At 41.5% G+C, this 23166-nt stretch overlaps 1 protein-coding gene across 4 annotated transcripts in view; it reads left to right on the top strand.

Annotated features, from left to right (window-relative positions):
* The window catches only part of KLF12 (KLF transcription factor 12), a 248058-nt gene that overhangs the window by 86226 nt on the left and 138666 nt on the right, over positions 1 to 23166 (top strand). For all 4 annotated transcript variants that reach the window (XM_063126022.1, XM_063126021.1, XM_063126020.1 and 1 more), the window contains one exon: positions 3164 to 3253. In XM_063126022.1, the coding sequence (XP_062982092.1) occupies positions 3164 to 3253 (90 nt within the window). The remainder of the gene's footprint in view (positions 1 to 3163; positions 3254 to 23166) is intronic.

Genomic DNA, 23166 nt, shown 5'->3' with positions numbered 1-23166 from the left:
CATCTCACCTGTTCCTGATTTTCTCTCTGGCTCACTTAAAAGCAAGACTTAAAAAAAAAAAAAAACCAAGAATATATGGGTTTTTTTTCCATGCATGTGTCTTTCTTCAAGATATTCTCCAGCTCTTGGCTCATCACCAACACAGTAGAGTTCCTGCAAACTGTTTATCCTAGTCTCTGTGGCTATATGTTTTCTGTGGCTATCTGCTTTCCAATATCCTATCCACTCTTATCTTTTGAACACCAGTTTATTTATTTACAATATTTATTGGCTGCCTTTCTGGGCAGAAGCCTTCCCAAGGTGGCCTATAGCAATGCAATATATAAAAACAGTTAAAATGTTAAACGCGATAAAAACATGAACACAGTAAAATGGCAATAGAAAAACAAAAATAAAACCAGCAACAACAGCAGTCATGTCAAGAGAAGACCAGGGTAAAATAATATATTTTCAAGGCCTTCTTAAAAGCCTGCAGTGGCGGGGCATGGCGGACCTCCAGTGGTAACTTGTTCTAAAGATATGGGACCACCATGGAGAATGCCTTCTCACAGGTGGTCCCCCATCTCACTGCTTTTAGGGATACATAAAGAGCAGACACAGTATGTCAGATCTGGTAATGTGTTTTCAGAAACAACGCCACATTATTGATTATATAGCCAAAAGTGAACCGCCCAGAGAGCTTCGGCTATTGGGCGGTATAAAAATGTAATAAATAAAGAAATAAATAAACAAACCATGGATGTCCTACCTGTGAAGCTTTAACCTTTCCCAGCTTGTGGCCTACCCTTCACGCAGGGCCCGTGGGGCCCATTTTTGTCTTGGTGGGCTGCAAGTTGTGTAAACCTGCTTTGCCTCCGGTTTTGGTCGTTCTTCCTGATGAGATGGGAGAGGGAGATGGCACCCACCTGATTTTGTCATTTTAAAAAACTGATGAATTATATTCAAGCTGCATCCCTTCAGTGCATAACAGGTTGGTTGCCTTTCGCAGTGGGCTCCAAGAGTGAAGAAAATGAAATCCTTCGACAAATTTCAGTCCAAACCTGATGTATCATGTAGGAACCAGACCTTTCCACTGCATTCCCCTTTCTCAGTACTGCAGCAAAAGGGCAGGACCTCTCTTCTGAGAAATATGCTTTGGGACAACAAAGTGGGGGAGAAAAAGCCGCAGATATAGTAGCAAAATGTAAATGTGTTAAATGGCACATGAACCAGTTGGGCTCCAGTGATTTATTACTTGGGGAAAAAATGTCAAAGGCTCTGGTTAGCTTGCTTCTTCTTCTTCTCTTTTTTTCGTCTAATGAGCGCACCGCCGTCAGTGGGGGGAAATGGTTAAAGTATATCAGCTGTAAATTGGCGCAAAGCACTAAAAGGGACATTAGCCTCTAATCAGATTCCAACAGTTCATTAAACCTGCCGGTTTGAGAACGGCTCTTTGTCTCCCCTTCCTCTGCCCTCCTCCTTGCCTGCCTGCCTGCCTTTCTGTGGGAGGCAGTCCCTTTCTCCAGTCGGGCAAGGCCTCCTCAGGGATGTGATCTAAAGTTGGCTCATCCTTCTTTCGTTATCTGCTAAGCAGCCTGAGGCAGGCCTGCACAGCTGGCGAGCCACCAAGCTGAACGCAGCCCATCGGCCATGTGTGGCAGCCGATTGGGGGCTCGATCAGCCTCCTGCTTTTGCTGCCTGCCCGGAACCACACAGAGAGGGACGGTGGCATGCACCTGGCAGGCCGCAATGGACGGGCGGCCTGTGGCTTGGCGGCTCGCGTCGGGCAGGCTTGGCCTATGGGGCGTGTTAAGGTAGCGTTTGCCGAACCTTGCAATAATGATCAGACTTGGCTTTTTAGAACTCGCAAAAGAAGACTTTGTGCTGCTCAGTTGAATGAAAGGCTTGGAGTGTGGCTGAAATGAGAGCCTAGCTGGCTCCTTCTTTTCGGCTCCACCCTACCTAGGCTGACGGCCAAACCACTGATGCTGGGTGACACCCTAGGATGTGAAATCCAGGCCTGATAAGCAAACATTCTTTCTGGGAAGAGGGCTAAACATGGAATCATCCCCCCTCCCCCGCATGTTTTGGCATCTTATTTGAGCACTCCTGATCATTTGTTGGTGTGTGTGTGTGTCTGTATCCATCATTTTGAAAACTAAGGTTGGTTTATTGAATTGACTAGAGAATTGAAAGAAAATGAATCAAACACACATTTCCTATTAATTTCCCTTGTTATTCCTTATTTTAAGGGTGGTTTTGCCTCCAAACAATGAATCACCACTCTTGTTTCTTAGTTATGTCAGTTACATCTGGAGCTACATGTGTTGTACTTAAAAAAAAAAAAAAAACACACAAATTCTACACCCTGGCAGTCCAAATCCGATGCCAAGAAAAGCTGGATTTTGCACCCTGTGCAAATTATGCAAATTAAACAAATTTGCATAATTTATTCCGCAGAGTTCTATTTATGGAGCTCTGCAAGGCATTGAAACTCTGTCCGAAACCACGGGAAATCTATTTCAGTGACTTTTCTGGCTTCTCGGACTTCAGCAGCAGCTTCAGATTTTGAGGCACTTCTTTGCAATCATGATGGTTAGAAACTTTTTTTTTTTTAAGATGTTGAGGAAGCTGAATTCTGTACCCAGTAACACATTTGCACTTCCACCTAGAATCATGACACACAACCCTTATTGTACTGTTCTTAAGTAAACCAGTGCCTGTTCTTGACTGGAACCATATTGATAATTCACAAATGCATTCTAGCTTATTTAAACTTGATCGGTGGGTGAATGGTTCAGCTTTCATTTATTTCTTAACTCAAAATGTATTGAATTAGTTGACAGCCTTCGCTATCTCATAGTTCATTATTTATTTATTTATTATTTATTACATTTCTATCCCGCCTTTTTTCCTCCAAGGAACCCAAGGCGGCGTACATAATCCTCCTCCTCTCCATGTTATCCTCACAACAACAACCCTGTGAGGTGGGTTGGGCTGAGAGTCTGTGACTGGCCCAAAGTCACCCAGTGGGTTTCCATGGCTGAGTGGGGACTAGAACCTGGATCTCCTGACTCCCAGTCCAACACCTTAGCCACTACACCACACTGGCTCTCTTAATCAACCAAGCAACCCCTTAACCAACCAACCAAAGCTCACCTTTGCTTTTCTTGTTCTCTTCAAGGATATTAACACGTTGGAAAACAGAATGTTAATGCTTGATGGGATGCCTGCAGTCAGAGTCAAAACAGAGCTGCTGGAATCAGAACAAGGGGTAAGTGCAAGGCTCCTGCTTCTTGGCTTTCCCCAACTACCCTTCATTTTGGCTCAATCGCATGGTTGGTAAACCTTTTACAGGCTTCCCTTCCCACTGTGTTGTCTCCCAACTCTGTTGTCAAAGGAGTGTTTTTTGTATAGTGCTTAACAAAACCGATAGTGACAACCATTGATGGTTACTCTTTGCGAGGGCCCTCTCCGGAATGACCCATCCAGTACATTCCTCACCTCCTCCAGTCCATTTGACCATGAACAGAAAGACCTTGCTTGTTAGCTGGAAGCATTTTTATTTATTTATTTATTTATTTATTACATTTTTATACCGCCCAATAGCCGAAGCTCTCTGGGCATCAGCAGCACGTGTTAAAAGCACTCTAGTCCTGGTTTGGGGATCCAGTGGCCCACAGGCTGCATACAGTTCCACGCTACCCTTGGCATCATCCAAGCATGATGGGATTTGTAATCCAACACATCTGGAGGACCCCAGGTTGGGGAAGGCCATCTTAGATTGCGAGCTCTAGCGATGCTTAGTTGGAGAAATAAGCCGTGAATATCAGTGCAGTTGAAGGATAGGTAGTAATGAAGTGATCCTAATGATGATTACCATAGCAGCACAAAATCTCCTTAAGGGAGGCTCGAAGTTCTTCATCAGTGCAAGCTTCACTTAGTTCAGTGATTTGATTTAATATGACGACCTTGCTGCTGCAGGAAGGCAGCTCGAGAACTAAAATCATACTATGACACAGGGAAGATCTAGAAAATGGTTGCGGAGAACGCTACTGCACAAGAAGCCGTGTTGCTTCAGAGCACTTCCATTCAGGTTTCAGGTTTCTCAGGGCTAGGTGGCCAGAAGCCCTTGAAGCAGTGAGAAGGGTGCAGGGCCGGCCCTATGATTAGGCAAAGTGAGGCAGTCACCTCAGGTGGCCGATGCGGGGAGTGACAGCCTGGTGCTGGAGCTGTGGATCATGCGGCCTGCCCTGTACCTCCTAAGCTAGCCATTTGCCCTCAAGTGTGGTGGAGGATGCCAGTGTTGAAGAAAGATTAAACTGCCAGTCCAATCAGCTTTTGTAAATGGAATGGGAAATCGTCTCAGGCAGCAAAATGGACAAGGTGGGAACAAAATCTGATGCCAGCAAGAAAAGCTCTTAACAGTCCCAGTAAACACAGCAGGCCTAAACAGTAGAATGGGAAAAGCTGAAGGGAGATCCTGTCATGTTTATGAGTCCACCAGAAAGGAAGAGACATTAGGGCAGTTAAAATGGCTGGAAATGCTTGGTTATTAGCTATGGCGGCATGAGTGGGGGATCTCACTAATACCTGAAGTCATCCAAATAAAATGATTGGTAGAAGGTTCAGGACGGACAAGTGTTTCCTGCCCCCACCCCCACGATGCCTAATTAACTTGTGGAACTCGGTGCCACAAGATTAAAGCTTAGGTGGGTTGCCTTCATTGTTACTTGCATGTAAGTTAGTCGGAAGCATCTGGTTGACCCATTATTACAGAATGCTGGATTTCAGTGGACATTTGTTCTCATCTAGCAGTTTGGTCAGATGCAATAACCAAAATGTTAGTAGGAAGTAAAGTGTGCTGTTTTGCCTTATTATTCCAGAAATGTTTATGAATGTACAAGAACCCAAGATCAGTCATTGTGCTTCCCACAAGGATGTAGGATTCTTGGAGAGATTTCTATTTTTTTAAAAAAAATATCATGAATATTCTTCAGCATTATTAAAGCTCATGGACATCTTGATCAACATCTTTAGATTCTATTTATTTATTATTTATTAAAAGTATTTATATACTGTTTTCTGCCCACCATGGCCCTCAACGCAATGTAAAATGAAATCCAATAAAATTGCAACATAAAAACTAAAAATACCAAAACCAAATATTCTTTAAAAGCAAGCTGCATACAATTTTAAAAGCCAAAGGCCCAGCAAAGCAATACAGTTTTTACTACTTCTCTAAAACTCATTATGCATGGAGCCAGCCTGACACACACACACTCCTGGTAGGGACTTCCACAGTTGAGGTGCTGTTACAGAGAAAACCCTGTTCCATGTACCCACCAGCCTAACATCTCTTGTTGGTGGGATGTGCAACAGGGCCTGTGATGAAGAGATTAAATTAAGGACAGGCTCATATGGGAAGAGGCAGTTCTTCAGATATCATGGCTCAAGCTGTTCAGGGCTTTATGGGTCAAACCCAGCATCTTGGATTGGACTCAGGGCTTATCTACACCAAGCAGGATATTCCACTATGAAAGTGGTATGAAAGCGGTATATAAAAGGCAGGAGCTACACTACTGCTTTATAGCAGTATTGAAGTCCACCGACAACTGTTGGGGCCCATTGACACATACCATATACCGCTTTCATACCACTTTCATAGTGTTATATCCTGCTTGGTGTAGAGGTGACATGGGCCCCAACAGCTGTCAGTGCACTTCAGTACCACTATAAAGCAGTAGTGTGGCTTCTGCCTTTTATATACTGCTTTCATATCGCTTTCATAGTGGAATATCCTACCTGGTGGAGATGAGCCCTCAGAAACAAACTGGAAGCCACTACACTTGGTTCAAGACCAGTCATATATGGTCTTTAAAGCACCAGCCAGTCGGGCTGCTGCGTTTTGCACTATTTTTTTCAGACACTTTTCAAGGGCAGCCCTGTGTAGAGTACATTACAGTAGTCCAAACAAGAGGTAATCAAGGCATACATCACTAGGGTCAGATCCATCTTTCCTAGGAAGGGGTAACTGCCGCACCAGCCAAAGCTGGTCAAAGGCACTCCCGATCACAGCAGCCACTTGACAACTCTGGGTCCATTGGTGCTTCTACTTTCATTTGTAATGACAGATGTAGCGAATGTGTTGGCTGATGCTTGCAGAATCTTTTGTTGTTCGTTGCCTGTGCTTGTTTATAATGCTTCAGATAGAACTTACATCTGTAGCCTGAGCAAACTTCCAATGCAAAACCAACGATGAGTATTGTGACACTGTAAAGATTAATAAAATGTATTGCGGCATGGTTTTTTAGCAGTGGTGAGGGCCAGGGCCAGTTTAGGTTTAGGCATTATCTCCAGCCTAGGATACCTAATGAGACGTTCAGAGGTCCACAAATTATATCTGGACGGAGTAACCAAAAATGATTTCTTAGCTGCCAAGAATATAGTAACTGTACCTCTGAATACATAAAAGTACTTTCCACCAGGCTTCCTCCCTATGCCTTTTTTGAATAAAAATAGTTCATGCAGAATCTTTGATCACCTTTTGTAAAATTCTAGGACGCTTTTTTTTTTTTGGCACCTCTTGTAAAATGTTCCACAACCTGCAGTAAACATATTGGATGGTTGTGGGGCAGATATTGTTACTTTATGTTCCATGGAATGCCAGTCAAGTAAAAATGATAATATGCTTCCTCTGGTAAAGAAAAAGAGGTAAATAATCTTGTTTGCATGTTAAATTCTTCCCTTTTAGTTTTTGATCCTTCTTTGTTATGTTTTAAAGCAATGTTTGTTGGTTCCGGGCTCTTTTTGTTTGTTTTTTGCTTTTGAGGTGCCTTTTGTAAACGATGTTGCTTTTCTCATTCCTGCTGGGAAGGACTGAAAGACTGATATTCCTTTTAAGCATTATTGGCGCTTTTGTTGCCTCCTTTGCGGAGATGATTGCTCACATCAGTTATCTTTCAGAGTTCTCTTTCTGCCGGGTGTTGTCGTCTTTATTTCATGCTTGGAGGAGAAGTTGTTAAGCTATTATTTAGAGATGCTTGCATTTCCATCTGTGACACTGGGCTCATCGACACCAAGCAGATATTCCACTATGGAAGTGGTATGAAAGCAGTATATAAAAGGCAGGAGCCACACTACTGCTTTATAGTGGTATTGAAGTGCACTGACAACTGTTGGGGCCCACTAACACATACCGTATACCACTTTCATAGTGCTATATCCTGCTCAGTGTAGATGTCTCATGGGCCCTAACAGTTGTCAGTGCACTTCATTACCACTATAAGGCAGTAGCGTAGATCCTGCAGTGCACTACAATATCACTATACAGTAGTGTGGCTCCTGCCTTTTATATACTGCTTTCATAGTGGAAAATCCTGGTTGGTGTAGATGAGCCCACCATGTGCCTTGGTACTACAGCAGAACATCATTATCACACATATCGTAGGGCTGAACATTTTGCAGGCATACAAGACTTGTGTCTGAATGGCGTTCTTGCGTTTCATTAGAGAGGAGCATGGATGAAGCACACTGTAGCACTCCTGGTTCAATCTCAATGATTTTAAGTATCATGCTCTTTTATTCACGTAGAAAAATCATCACAAAGCCCTTGTGTGAGGTTACCAGGCTTGCCAAATGACACACAGTATTAGTAAGCTCATCACCCTGTGCCATACCAGAAGCCTCCAGGCACCTTTAAGGCAGCCTGGGAATGTATCTGGCTGGACCAGACCTGGAACCACCAGAAATGGATGGTTCCTGGTTTCAGTTCAGAAATCAATCAGTCCTAAACAGAACATAGGAATCTATACTGATAAAGAGAAAAATTGATGCCACCCCTAAAGTCTCAGCACTTAAAGTTGCTGAGAAATTGCAAAGACAAACTTGCACATCTGTATAAGTATCTCTCATCCCAACATTGATGGATTGGGTAATAATTTGATACCTGAAAAAGCACCTTCTCCCCTATCAACCTGCCCGGTCACTGAGGTCATCTGAGGGAATGCTCATGGTGGTTCCACATGGATCTGTCGTCCAATTGGAGTCCATCAGACAAGACTTCAGCATGGTGGCCTCCTTCCTATGGAATTCCTTGCCTCTGGAGGTCAGGCAGGCACCAACTTCGTATTCCAAGTTTGTTTATTCAGTTGAAGCATTTATAAGCAGAACCTTCAACCAAAAATGATTTTAAGAATGGTGCACATTGAAATTTGAAATCAATACTATATGTAAACAGAAAAACATTAAACAGCATTACAATGATTGGGTTCAGACAACACAATAACCCAAATTCAAGGATTAAGTATGAGTTGAGTGTGGATTGTTATTGAAGCTTTGGTTGTTGTTGAAATGTGGGTTATTGTGTTGTGTGAACTCAGCTGTTAACTACAAACAACCCATGAAGGGAATCGATGATTTGTTGTTGGGTTGTGAACTGGGGTTGTTCATGGTTGTTATTGTGGCTGGGTTCAGACAACATGATAATCCGCAGTTCAACAACAACCCAACTTCAATCCATACCGAACCCTTGAGTGTGGGTTATCATCTTTTGTGACCCCATTCAATAACATTGAGAGGCTTAAAATGAGTTCCCCTACCTCTCCTTGTAACTTGCAATGGAGGGAACACATTATATAAAGGCACTGCATCATGCATGTTTCCACCTACACCCCAGCCAAGAATGTAAAGCAGGGGTGGGGGAACCCATGATGTGCTAAGACAATGTTACACTTTTATTAGTTATCTAACCAGGTCTATTATTTTACTGAAACTTTTTTAGCTTCCTAAATTGTTTTAAATTTTGTATGTTTACATTTTTATGTTGTACTCTAGGCCAAATTGTTATTATCTTTGAATTGTTGTGGACCACCTAGAGAGCTTTGACTATTGGGCAGTATAGAATAATAATAATAATAATAATAATAATAATAATAATAATAATAATAATAGTAGTAGTAGTAGTAGTAGTAGTAGTAGTCACTGCATGTTACAGGGAAAGGAGAATGAACATGACTCTGAGTTGCAGGAATGGATGGCAACCCTTGGACTGGTGTTGCCTGAGGTCATTAAAACAGTACAATCATTTGGGTGCTCAGCCATTTTGGGGGTTCTATTGCAAAATTACGAAGTATAAAATAATGGGTTATTGTGTGTGTGTGTGTGTGTGTGTGTGTGTGCGCACACGTGTGGGAGAGAGAGTGTTCTGGACAGACTTTTCCTTAAGAAATTCTTTGTTCTGTTTTGCTTTTTAAACTCCAATGTGAATGCAGTTCCAGGCTGCCTGTATGTTTAACAAGAGCAGCTCCGTTTTCCAAAGGGGCTGAAAGTGAATTATCACAAGAGGGTAGACACTTTCCATGTCTTAATGTTTCCACTGATCCTTCCCAGGAGCTGTAAAGGGTGTCCTCACAGGTGTTTGGTGTTGTGTTTCTCTTCCTCTTTTCTGTTGGGTATTGCTCCCACCTTCCCTCCAGCAGGGCCGTGGTCCATTCTTTTCTTTCTGCCCCCAGTACTTGGAGGTGCTGTTACCTCCTGTCCCTATAAAAATAATAATAATGGATGTCTTAGAAATGAAAGAAATTGTTCAGCTTCATATATATATATATCTTGCAGGTGGGGTTGTTTGATTTAATATGACTCTATTACTAAGCACAAAATGCATGTCTGGGGCTTGAGAGTTAATAATATCACATATAAACACACCGCTGAAAGTAATACCGGTCCTTGTGATGGGAAACCCCCACAGCAACAATGAGAGAGAGAAAGAAAGAGAGAGAGAGAGAGAGAGAATAGGAAATACTGCTATCCCTATCAGTCTAGTGTAGGCAGTTTTTTTTCTTGCAAGTGAAACGGCAAACTACAAACAGAACCTTCAAGATATATGTTAATCTCTAGGCTTTAAAATAAATTATTCAGAACTTGCCTCCGTGAAACTTGAGGTGTAATATTTCTGTTGCTTCTGTACAAACTGTTCAACTCTACTTTGGGAACAACATAATCTTGTTTGAAGAATGAGATGTATGTGGAAGGATCGCATCACTATAAAGAGCAAGTGTTTTCTCTCAAAACCAACTCGACCTGTTTGTAGTTCACAAAGTATCATTCAAAACTTTATAAGGAGTAACTGCTCATGGACTTTGGATTCCAGTTCTAAGGTGTTCCAGTAGCCCTTCCCCTTATTTTGTTTAACTTGTTTTGTAAATGTATATCCCACCTTTCCATGTATGGATGCCAAAGGCAGCTAAAAGTGTAATATAGGAAAACAATATAGGTCTAGTTTAAGTAATCAAAATTGCAACAAGTTAAAAGCAAGTCAAATGGCAGACACAACAGTCAATTTTTCAAGTGGCAGCAAATCATTTGGGCAGGGGGTGCCAGATCGTTCTCCCAGGGCCGAGGGTGTTAAAACTCTGGACAGACCACAGAAAAACCCATTAACTGTGTTTGAACCATCGTACCCTTGATACAAGGTGAGGTACACAAGATAGCCCCCTCTACTGATCTTAATGGATGGGCAGTCTCATACAAGAAGAGATTCAGCTACTCGTCCAGGGCTATGTAGAGCTCCATCACACCAGTGATTTATCGTACACTCGCCATGCCTGGAATGCAGTTTTGCAACCCGGTACTCACATGACGTCTTCCCTGGCCTGCGCTCATCTCACCACTTCCCCTCCATGTTTTGTTTCTTTTTGGAGTGGGGAAAGTCTGGATTATTTTCCCAAAGAGACTTTAATGCGCCCTTAAGCTTCCGTGTAGTGCTGTTCCCTCACTTTTTCCTTTGTTGGGGGCATGTGCTTTGAATTGAGTCTTGCTGATGAAAGGGTAGGGCAGGGCGGTTCTCCTCCTCCAGCACCCATGTTGGAATGAATGGACATTTTACTGCTCCAACCCCACCCTCCTTGCCCGCAGCTCCCTCATTCTTAAAGATAAAGAGATGAAACTTGGAACCTTGAGAGCTCTTAAGTAGATTTTTAGGCATGCCAAGTTTGAATCAGATTGGTTCATTGCTTGATTTTTTAAGGATTTTTTAAATTCCCCCCCTTGAACCTTTTCTGGATAGTCCACCAGTGCGAAAGTCCACCTGTTTGCAATTGTGAAGGATCTATTTTCTTTCCTTTGATCAAGCACAGCTGTGCATCTCCAGTTCTCTAGTTCCCCTACTCAAGAGTAAATCCCATTGATTTCAACTGCATTTACATCCAAGTCATACTAAAATCTGATGCATGCTTACCTTTGAGTAAACCCCATTGAACAGAGAGAGCCTTACTTCTAAGTAAACACATATAGAAGAACTGACTTTTAATACTGTGGTCACTCAGTGTTTTTTTTAAAAAGTCTAAAACAGCGAACTGGAAAAGAAGTGCTCTGCAACCCTATGCTTACTTTTGAGGTCTTACTTCCGTTTACTAAAAAATCAAAGGATGAACCGATCTGATTCAAACTGGGCTCCCTCCTGCTTCCTACAAACGGCCTCCCTTCCTTGGAGTTTGTTTAATATGATCTTAGGGGGAAGTATAGTGTGTTGTTTTACCGTAATTGCGCAGTTTCAGGCTGCTGTACTATTGTATTTGGCAGAAATAAAGAAATACATTTTTAAAATAAAAAATTAACTGCAGGGGAAAGAAGAACGTATGGAGTGGGGTGGGAGATTTTGCTGGCATAGTAGCGCTTCAGGGGAAAAGATTCATGAGCTGAAAGAGCGCAGCAATGCACAGACATGAAAGTGCCCAGCGCTCGACTCGCTAAGCAAACAGAGGGGGAAACCGCGGATAAAAACAGGGTAGAAAAAGTAAGTGTGATGGAGCTTGTAGTGGTTCTGTGACATCAGAGCAACTTCAGCAATGGCAAATTGTGGCATCACAACCTGCTGTGAAGCACCACTGTGCCCACAGTAGCTGAGCCAATTTCCTCAGGAGAAGCCCGGCAGGAAGAGAGGTCAAACAGGGAGAAGATGGCAAGACTGACAAAGCGAAAAAAGTAGGAGCGTGCAGGATAGTTAGGGGAGGTTCAGGGACACTTGCAACATGCTAATGTGTAAATTCATTGGCTGTTTACCTCTAAGGGCGGTGAAGATACTATAAACCCGCTGTTTGACGTTCACGTCTATATTTTATTGGTGGTGTCAAGTAGGCATGTGGGGAACACCCCAGAGAAATGTTGTTAGTCTTATCAAAACTTGTGGGGCTGCCTTAAAAATGTCTCAGTTATTTCACCTGAGGAGGAATCTCTGAATTGGCATCAAATCTTCCTCTAAGCAAAATCTTGTGACAACCTAGGCATGTTTGAAGCAACTGTCCCCCCTCTCCAAACATGTTTGACTTCCTTATTCTTTTACTGTATAACATTCTGAGTTGCTTTTTCTACCACTTTAAATAGCAGTGATGTACAATGCATCTTATAAAACCTATTTTGTCTCTGCTTGAAACCCCTCAGATGTTTTTCCTGAGCAGAAATTCTGACCTTCACTTCAGATTTACCTTTAGTCAAGATTTGGCTGGCTGGCTCCACTTAAACATTACCTCTTTTGCTGCAATTGTCCTTTCTCATCAAATACTGTTTCAAGACTGTTGATCTGGAGTGGGGTGCTTTTTTAAAAATGAAATTTACCAGAGGGAAGGCAAGTCCTATTGTATGAACAGAAATCAGCTTCCATGATGTCAGATGTCACTTGGAGAGCTTATTATTAATAAGCAGCATTAAAACGCCTGTATAAATAAATAAATGTTGCAGTTTTGCATCTCTGTACTAAATTTTGTACCTGGGAACATTGCAGGATTTCCCCCATTGTGTGTACACCTGTTTGCTGTTATGATTGTCATGTGTAATTTGGCTGCACAAGTTTTACAAATGATGCATGTGATGTGAATGACGAAGAGTAAAACATCTCCTTTCCCCAGTTCCTATGCCATTTTGTGGTGGCCCTTTTTAATTTAAAATTTGAAACAAATTCTTTGTACATAGTTTTGCTCTTTCACTGTGCCACAGAATGGCCAGAGAGTGGTGTGAGTGGTGGCGGTCATCTGATTTAATATACTGACCCAAAAGTGCAGGGCTTCCACTTCCACCGCACGCACCCCATCCCAAAGCCAACATCCCATCATTTGCGAACCTTATTTTAAGCGCCCGCACACACGGAAGGTTGTGCACTCCCACCAACGATGCTCTTTTCAAAATTGAGGGTAAATAACTAACTCAACAGGGCAGGAAGTGTGGTTGAAACTGATAAGAATTCCATGTAGTGTGTACAAAACGTTTCCTTCCCACCTAGAAGAGGTAGAGACGTAATATGACCAATTGTTTAATCATGCTTAAGCAATCAGAAATGGGCTGCAGGACTGTATGCTTCCTCTCCCAATCCCCTCCCCTCTGGAATGCGAATTCCCCTCTCTGGGCTTAAACACAGTTGAGTGTTCCATCAGCAAGAACATGGGCTGAAATTAGGACTAATTAGCTTTCGATTTCAGGTTCTGGATTAAATAGGAACCCGGATTAGCCGTAACAAGGATTAACATTGCCACTGACACAAAAGTTAACTGTCTATATGGCTTCTTTACCCCAACCTAAATGCGCATATTCACGTTTTAGGACACATGATGCAGCCGCCCATTTGCCACAGCGCTGGTTCTTTAACGTGATAATGTGCATATTCGCATTTGCGATTTACCATGACTTTTGGATCAATGTCTGAGTTTGCACCGCATTAGTTATGTGTCCTTGGTGGAGTTAAACCACATTTTGACATGTGGGTGTTACTTTCACGGCGGGACAAAGTGATTGGCTGATTTCCTGCCTTCCCACCTATCACGTCCTCCTCTGGCTGTCTTTTTCCTTCCTGCCATTTTCATGTCCAAAGATGGAGCTTTTAAAATTAAAACAAAGAGGGGGAACGGGCAGCGAGAGAGAGGAGACATGTTCAGTCCCCCTCTCGCATCCTCAGCTGTCTTGTTCCTTTAAGCCCTCGGTTTTCCTCTTCTATGAATCTGCAGAGCTCCGCAGATAAGATTTATAGCTTCATTTGTCTCTACTCCATAGCATTGTATATGCGATAATGCGCACGTGCGCATTAATAACTGCACTATAAAACAATCAGAAGATAAATCGCTGTTGCTGCTGCAGTGTGACGCTCTTTACCTAGATTCGAATCAATGAAAATTCGAGTTTATATTCAAAGAGGAGCAATCCTGTTGTCGTATAGACGGGGGCTGTGGCTAAGCTACTGTAGGCAGAACTTGCACTCCAAAAGGGGGGATGAGTTAGGCAGGGAGAATATGATTAAGGAGTCGATGGCTACCACATCGATGCTGCACCCTATGCATCCACACAACTTAGTGTGTAGGTTTATGATATTGCAAAGCCGTTTCTTGGAAGAGTCCGTTGAGCAAAAGAAGATGGTGACATGTACTTGGGAGTGGACTTTGCAAGGGGAGGGGGGAGTTGCCTCTGCGTAGGGTTGCCAACAGTTGGCTTTGAAAGATGTTCTTATGCTTTTAATAGCTGTAGAACAAGGAATCGAGATAATAAAACTGGTGCTTCCCTTACCAAGCCATTTCTTCGTTAAAGGCAAAAGAGCTCTCTCCGGGAAGGAGGTTAACAGCCTTGTTCCACTAGGGTCAGTGATAAATTTCCAAAGAGCTTTACAGGACTCCTGTTGTTTGTGTTCTGACTTGGAAGTTCTGGGTGAGAGCATACCAGTTGGGATATAGGAAAGGATTTATTGATATTTTTCTCCCATGTTTTTATTGAACATAGAAATCTCAAGGAAAAGAGAGTCAAGTTTTTCCTTGTAGCCTGATAGTTCTAAAGGGGAATGTGTATGACCATAGATGGAGCTGAAATGTGGTATGCCAAAGTGAATTCCTACCTTAAATCTTTACATTACTTTGCTGCTTTTATAAATCTTGCAGTAAAATATAATATACATTGCATCTTCTGAAATCTCAGTAGATGGCTGGAGTCAATTTGCAACTACAGACATCACATACACACACACATGTAAGCATGCTTAATCATTGCAGCATTTAACCTTCCTTAACCTTCCTACACTTTAAAAAATCACTTTACTTATCTGATATCAGATTCAAATCGACCCTAATAAAGTCATACTTTTAAAAATGAGAGGCATTTGTTAATGACTCCAGTTTAATGTAAAATATATGGCATTTTATTAAGGAGTGTTGTTTTTAGTACAGGACAGATGTAGGTTCTGGGGTCTGTAATGGCTCTGTGTTAATTCTTATAGGGATCTTCCATATTCAAAGTGCTGGTATTATCTTTCAAAGCCCTAAATGGCTTGGGGCCAGGTTATCTGAAGGACGGTCACCTCCCATATTTACCTGCCTGAACCCTAAGATTGTTTTCAGAGGCTGTTGTCTGGGTGCCCCTGCCAAATAAAGCAATATAAAACAACCAACAGGTTAAAATCACAAATACAAAATACAGTATAAAAAGCACAACCAGAATAAAACCACACAGCAAAATTGATATAAGATTAAAATACAGAGTTAGAACAGTAAAAATTAAATTTAAGTTAAAATTAAGTGTTAAAATACTGAGAGAATAAAAAGGTCTTCACCTTTTTATGAAGGTGACGAAAAGAGTACAGTGTAGGCGCCAGGCAGACCTCTCTGGGGAGCTCATTCCACAGCCGGGGTGCCACAGCGGAGAAAGCCCTCCTCCTAGTAACCACCTGCCTCACTTCGTTTGGCAGGGGCTCACGGAGAAGGGCCCCTGTAGATGATCTTAAGGGTCCCTGTAGATGACCTTATTTAAAACATTTATATCCCGCCCCATATCATTAAGATCTCAGAGCAGCGTACAGATAAAAGCATACAGTATAAAACAATAAATATGCACAGTTAAAAACAAATTCAACCATGAACCAAGTTAAAAGAATATATAATTTAAAAGCAGTAAAAGCTTTACTAAGGGGAGGGCCTTTTCCATGACCTAGGGCATGTCTACATGAAGGATTTGACGCAGCCGCCATTGCGAAGCCAGGGGTGAAACTCCACTGATAAAAGTCGGGCACTTACCTCAACTTTTTTGGCAGCGGAGTCTTGTCACAGCCCATGGCGCCCCCTGATTGGTCGCCATGGGCTGGACAGGGAAGGGGGCGACCCCGTGCCTCTGTAAAAGTAAAAAAAAATGGGGGGAGGAGAGGAATGGGCCTGTTCCTCCCCCCTTTTAATTTTTATTATGTCTATCTGTGCAGCTACAGATAATATAAATAAAAAGTGGAGAGGAACAGGCAGCCACAGGAAGGAGAGGTGGTTCACCGGGCATCCCTCTCCTCACATCCTCCTCTGGTTGCCTCGTTCCTTCCCCACCCCATTTTTTTATTATTATCTGTAGCTGTGGAGCTGCACAGATACAAACAAATAAAAAAGCGGGGAGGAATGACCCTGTGCAGATGCAGGGAAGGAACGCAAGTGGGGGAGCCAGGCACCTCGTGGCCCCAAAGCACCGCCGTCAAGATGGGGGCCTACTGAGAGAGGCTTCTCCCATGCCTCCATTGTGGACTTTATCTTTACACTGCTGGGGTTTCTTTTGGTTTTTTTGTTTAAACGTTGGTTTTATACTGTAAGCCTCGTGTGGCGCAGAGTGGTAAGTGGCAGTTACTGTAGCCAAAACTCTCCCCGTGGCCTGAGTTTGATCCCAGCGGAAGCTGGTTTTCAGGCAGCTGGCTCAGGTCGACTCAGCCTTCCATGCTTCTGAGGTCGATAAAATGAGTACCCAGCTAGCTGGGGGAAAGGTAACTGCGACTGGGGAAGGCAATGGCAAACCACCCTACTACAACGTCTGCCAAGGAAACATCAGTGAAAGCAGGCGTACCTCTAGGAGTCAGCAATGACTCAAGTGCTTGCACGAGAGGTTCCTTTCCTTTCCTTCCTTTATACTGTAGCTTTCATTTTTTTTTGAAAAGTTTTATGTTATTTTATGGTTTTCATTGTTGTGACCTGCCTAGAGAGCTTCAGTTATTGGGCGGTATAAAAATGTAATAAATAAATAAATATCTCATCCTGTCTTCTGGATATAATTGCTTTAATTGAGGTCAAACTCTCACCCTAATGCTCTTCTAGAGAAACCCTCAGAATGGATTTTTAATTAATGGTGGGCAAAATGCCACATAACAATTTATAGCATACTTTATTGGGAGAGAATAAAATGGAATATGAATTGGCACGGGTCAGGGGGAGATGCTAAATTGATACCCTTTTGTGGGGGGGTGGGTCAGTTATGACCCTAAATGAGATAGGAGGGTTTATGAAAACGTTCTGTCAAGTCCTCTCGTCTTCTGGTAGCTGCATTGCAAGTAGCAGAAGGGGGTGGGAGGGGTGAATTTGTTATAAACCATTCTGTTTGGTGATATAGATCACGGTCTCTCACTCAGCAAGCTGCAACAAGATCCAAACTGCATTGCAGAACATTCTCGAGGGAGAACAAGATGACTATATACACCTGTGGTTGGGAATCAAATGCAAGTTAATTAAAATCCTGTGTGAAGTAATAACAATAATAAAAAAAAGGATGATAGCAGTTTGAAAAGGCGGGGTATGTGCGGATGGCTGCAGTCTTTGGAAATTGTAAAGAAAGGACCAGAATAGAATTTTAGGGTGGAACATGTTACTGTGGCAACAAAGTCATTCCTCCGAATAGGAAACTCTGCAATGAACAACTGCAGGAGCAGGAATTTAGGTAAAAATGATTGTTACATGAAACAGCGGGTTATATATTTCTTAATCGTTTAAGCTTCCCTGAGCATCTCTCCCCCGCCCCCGCCTTGGTGAGAAACTCTGTCTGAGCTAATGACCGCCATCTAGGTTAATTGTTTGAATTGTAGAGCTTTAGCTGATTAATAGGTGCTAGCAAATATTAAGTGAGGGCACTGAGATATATGGCCATCCTTGTTTATTGTGAACCCCTTTCCCCTTTCATATGTTTTAATGTGATTTTAGGTTGTAAGCCTCTAGGCAGGGTATCGCTGTTTTATTTGCATATTTTGTACAGCACCAAGTACATTGTTGGTGCTAAATAAATAAATAAATAATATTGTTTGGAGCTGTTTTGGTTCTGGTGTATGAATGTAACTAGGAATGCAAAAGAAAATAGTGAAGATTGCCTTTCTAATGATGGCTGGAACCTTTTGTCTTAAACAGTTAATTTCAACATAAGAGCAAGTTGGCCTGTGTCCTTCACAAGAAGGAGACCTGTGCAAACCAGATGCTGGTGAAGGGCTATTGCCTTAGGCCAGGGGTTCTTAACCAGTGGGGTACGCCTCCCCAGGGGAGGTTTGGACCGACTCCAGGGGAGGTGTGAGTAAAACAACCATAAATTGTTTATTTTACAAGTACCTAGCAGCGCAGCTTGGCACAACTTTATTTCTTTCTACTAGTCTTGGGAGCTACGATGTAGCTCATTTGTACACCATGTACATTATAGTAGTTATCGTTACCTGCTACACGTGCGTTAGCGTTTGTGAAGAACAATCAAACTTTCAAGGTAAGTGACTGCTTTGTTCTAAGTCACTTTTTTCCGGTTTATTACAAAAAGTTTTTTTTTTTGGCATTTCTATACCACCCAATAGCCGAAGCTATTGTGGATTCGAAATCCTTTCACATTTAATTTGGACTCTATGGATGACGCTGATATGCAAAAAGATGATCTTATTGAGTTGCAGAGCAAAGCTTTGGTCAAGCAAAATTTCTTCAATCAAAATCTTGATGAATTTTGGTGCTTTCAAATGGCTGCATATCCTTTTCTGGCAAAGAAAGCTATTTCATCATTAATTCCATTTCCATCCACCTATCTGTGTGAATCTGGATTTTCAACTCTTGTCAGCATAAAAAAACAAAGCTGGAAATCAGTTCGATGCCAGAGATGATATGTGCCTAGCATTGTCTAACATTGTCCCTTGAATAACTACTCTTGCTGAGCACAAACGGCAACAGCGATCACATCGAAGTTATTTTGAAATTATCCTTTTATGCGTGTAGTTATTAGAAATACTTTCTTTAAATACAGGTTTTATTTCCACAAAACTGTTCATTGCTTGTGTTTGTGTTCTTTTCATTGAATATGCATTTTTTTAGTCCAGAGACAGAACTAAAAAATGCAGACTTGTCCTGCCTAAGCCTAAATTTTGGACCGTTAACACATGGGAGGCGTGGGTCATAAGATTTTTCACAAGGGAGGTGTGACACCAAAAAGGTTAAGAACCACTGCCTTAGGTCCTGTTTATGGACTAGATAGACCTTTGGCCTCATCTATCATGTTACTTTCTATATTCTATTTTTATTTTGCATCAAAATGCCCTTCCATATCTCAACAAGACACATGCAGTGACGTTTGAAAATATGCAAATATATTTGACTTGGCTCCTTACTTTTCGTTTCACGATCAGAAGGTCCCCTTGTGTGAACTCAACCCTCTTTCCATGAATGTAATATTAAGGTTAAGATTTGAGCTTTAAATTTAATTGACATTGATTAAAAGGCAATGACTTATTCAACAATTATTATTTCAGTCCTACAGTTTACTCAGCCAAGTTTGTAATGGGAATATCTACCAATTTGATTTGCTTTTTCTAACGGGCTTGTGTTCCTTTTGATTAGACTGTACCTTTCAGCTTTAACTGTCTAGAATAATAATTGGTATATTGAAATGCATTTTTATTTATTGAGCTGTCGGAAAATGTAAGAACAAGAAATTATATCTATTAGTTGTATTAGTATTAGTGTTGCAGTTATTGTTATATTTTATATTTCTCGCCATATCATATTTTATTAGAATGCTATTGGTTTTAAACAGTGCATAATTTTAAACATAGGGTGTCTCCAGATACGTTTTGATTATTTATTTATTTATTTGGTTTATTTATTTGGCCCCATCTAGCCATGCCCTAGGAATTAGCACTGTAGCGATTTTACTAATTGGAAAGTCTGACTGGCGACAGTAGTGCCAGTGGGGGAAAAGAGTGAATGAGGGTGGTTAAGGAGTGGCCTCACTCTTTGATCACGTCACTGTCAGGCCACAGCCATGTCACAAAGGCATGCCTAGGATTTAATGTGGAGGGGCAGGGCACACCGCAGTGGAACCACCTAGGAGCCGCTTGAAGTGAAAAATATGGACTAAGGACTTTAAGAAAATGCAGCTTTCAAGAGGGAAGCTGCTGGTTGGCTGCGGATTGGTGACAATGCCATGTATCACAAAGGACCTCAAATTGATCTCACAGTTTAAATTAAATTGCTGGTATATATTCTCTCCTAGAGGCGTCTGTTTAGTCTATGTTTGAAGCTGAATACTGGACGATGGACCTTTGACCTGATCCAGTAGGGCTGATCTTACTGGTTTGAACATTATTCCATCCATTGCTTCTTCTGTGTTTGTCTGCCATAGATGTGTGCTCCATATCTATCTTGTTATGCACTACCTCATATGGCAGCTCTCTGAGCTGGTTCTTAAGAGGTACATTCTCACTTGACCTCATTTTACTTGCCTCATCCAAGACAATATCTGTGAGTGTTACCTTGATTTTTCTCTTAAAACGAATGGCTTATATATCCAGCTGTTCTCCTGCGCTGGATCATCGGTCCCTGTGAAAGTGTAGGGGACATAAAAGTAGGTGTATTATATTCAAAGCAGATTTGCAGATGGGATCAAATGGCAGCACTATAAGTAACAGAATACAGAGCCCTTTATTGTGGGTGTGGGCTGGGGAGTCAAGTATGACATTTTGCTTAATTGTAATACATGGTTGACTCCCTTGTGGAGCTTGGGGAAAAGGTGCCCTCTGCTCAGTCAAACATGCGCTGGGACTGCATTCATTTGGGAGACCTTCTTGCTAACAGTTGCCTTAATTACAACAAAGCACTCTTTGAAGATCATGGAAATGCTCAAAGGAGCAAACTAATGTAATATTCATGCTGACATCTTCTTAGACCGCAGCCCCTCCTTATCAATAGAACTTATCTTCTGCTGGCAAGATTCTCTTTACATGAGAAGAGCAATAAATTAGGGAGTGGCTGTGTTAGTAGACTTCTTTTTGTTATTGTTAAGAACTAGGCCTATTTTTACGACTTTGATTACCAAAAGTCTCCCTTTTTGCTGTTTTTATTTAAATAAAAGGAACTCTTTTCATTTGTTTACATATAGGATGCATTTATTTCAAACAATTTCATGCAGTAACAAAGTTAACAGTACAAACATCAAAGTTTCCTATTATGAGAGTTTAAATTAATCTGAAATAGCCCCTCCCTAGTTCCAAATGCCTTGATGAAAGCATTGTCCAATTTCTGCTTCTTTCTGCATTTTGTTCATTTTCAGAAAGCCCCATGCAAACATCGATGTTCATTAGGGCATTTAATTGGAACTAGTTTGAAATCATTTCATTCAAATATCTTCCTTTACACTACTATTCCTTTTGTTTCCTCCCAGAGGAAAGGACCAAACTGGGGAGATGGGTCTCCAAGCAGAGTTAGAACTCAGTTGTCCTCTCTTCCCCCTCCTCTCTCTGACATCACTAGCTTTGAACCAATGACTGCGCTGGTCAGCTTCCAACTCCCTACTCCTGTACTAGTAGGACTGCTGGTTGGAGGATGGAACTGCATGCGTCGAAGTCAATATGGAGAGTCAATTCCACTGCCAAACTCCCTCCCTCTGGGCAACTTGTTGCTGGAAGAAGTTTCAAGGCTGTTTCTCTACACTTTCCTGCTTGTTGGGTATGAACCAATAATGACGTTAGACTGGATTCCTGTCTATATTCCAGTCTCTGTCCAGCTACTTCTGGCTTGTCAGAGGAACACTGTTGGTTGATCAACAGAAAGTAGATTCAGTTTAAGCATTAATTTCCCCCTCTTTTAGATATAAATGTCATGGTGGCATACACACAACAACCCTGACAGGAGATTGTGACTGGCCCAAGTCTGATATTCAACCTGTTGGCTTCTTCTAAATAAACATTCATTTTGGATTTAGTCTTATTACCATAGTTTTAATTTAGTCATGAATATGTTTGCTTAGGATGTTGATCTAAGTGCCAGTATATTTTCCGTCACACACGCACTTTTAAAGAAAATAATAAAAGTCAAATCTAGAATGTTGATTTTAATTTAACTTAATCCAATTTTCATCCAAACACTAAAAAAAGCATATGAAGTGTATGTTTATATAACTATTCAAATGAATAGGAACATTTTATGTTAGAGCCCTGGGAAAGGGATTCCTCTGGGTCTATGAAAGCAGTGATATCGGTGGAATATAAGTTTTCAAGAATTCTGGACGCTTCTCTTATTTTTTTTACAGCAAAAGAGGAGGACATGCATGACAGCATCATACGGACTGGGATGAGCTCCAGCTCCTGAGGTCCCTTCTAGCCATATTTCCAAATAATAATTTTCCTATCTTTCCTGTCTAGATAGTCTCTAGACAGAGAGACTATCATGTCATTTACTGTTAAGGAAGCAGGTCACAAAAAGCAGGTTGGTGAGGTAGATGTGAAAAAAGACCAACTTTGATATTGGAAGTCATATAGACTGCATAATCATAGTCTTAAGATGAAAAGAGGAAGAGGCTGTGGACATTCAAATTCGGCTCTACCTGGTAGAGTCTATCAAGAAGAGATGTGATGATTTCTGGTTGCATCTGCAGCTGCCTCTAGGACTGCTGGGATGTAAACAGTGTTTGACTCTCCATTTTTGAAAATATAAAATTCATTCATTACTTGGAACTGCCTCCACCCCCGAACCTGCTCTTTGTAACATCATGCCTGATTGAAAGCTCACACATTTTTTAATGACCGTTGAGTTGGCCTAGTAAAGATACTACCCTAATACGAACTTTGGAATCGGTCTTCTGGCCAACATGTCTACCATTGTTTTTTATACATTGACTGTCATAATTTTTAAGATGTATTATATTTTATATATTTGTTATTATTATTATTATTTTCTTGTTTGCATGTTTGTGTGATAAGATGAGAATAAAAACACGTATCGATGTAATCTTTTTTTTTATTCTTCAACCCGCTTTCCCTCTTGCAGTATTAACAACTAAAGAGTTGCCAAGCCACTTGCTTTAGAAGAGTTGCATTGTGTTAAAATGACATTTTCCAGAGGAAGAGATCTTTGGGGGCAGGGATGAGGAATAGAAGTTATGTGAGTGAGACCAGTTCAGGAGGAAGAGCAA

Source organism: Elgaria multicarinata, chromosome 5 (genome assembly GCF_023053635.1).
Source record: "Elgaria multicarinata webbii isolate HBS135686 ecotype San Diego chromosome 5, rElgMul1.1.pri, whole genome shotgun sequence".
Taxonomy (NCBI): Eukaryota; Metazoa; Chordata; class Lepidosauria; order Squamata; family Anguidae; genus Elgaria; species Elgaria multicarinata.
This window is presented reverse-complemented; position numbering and strand designations above follow the sequence as displayed.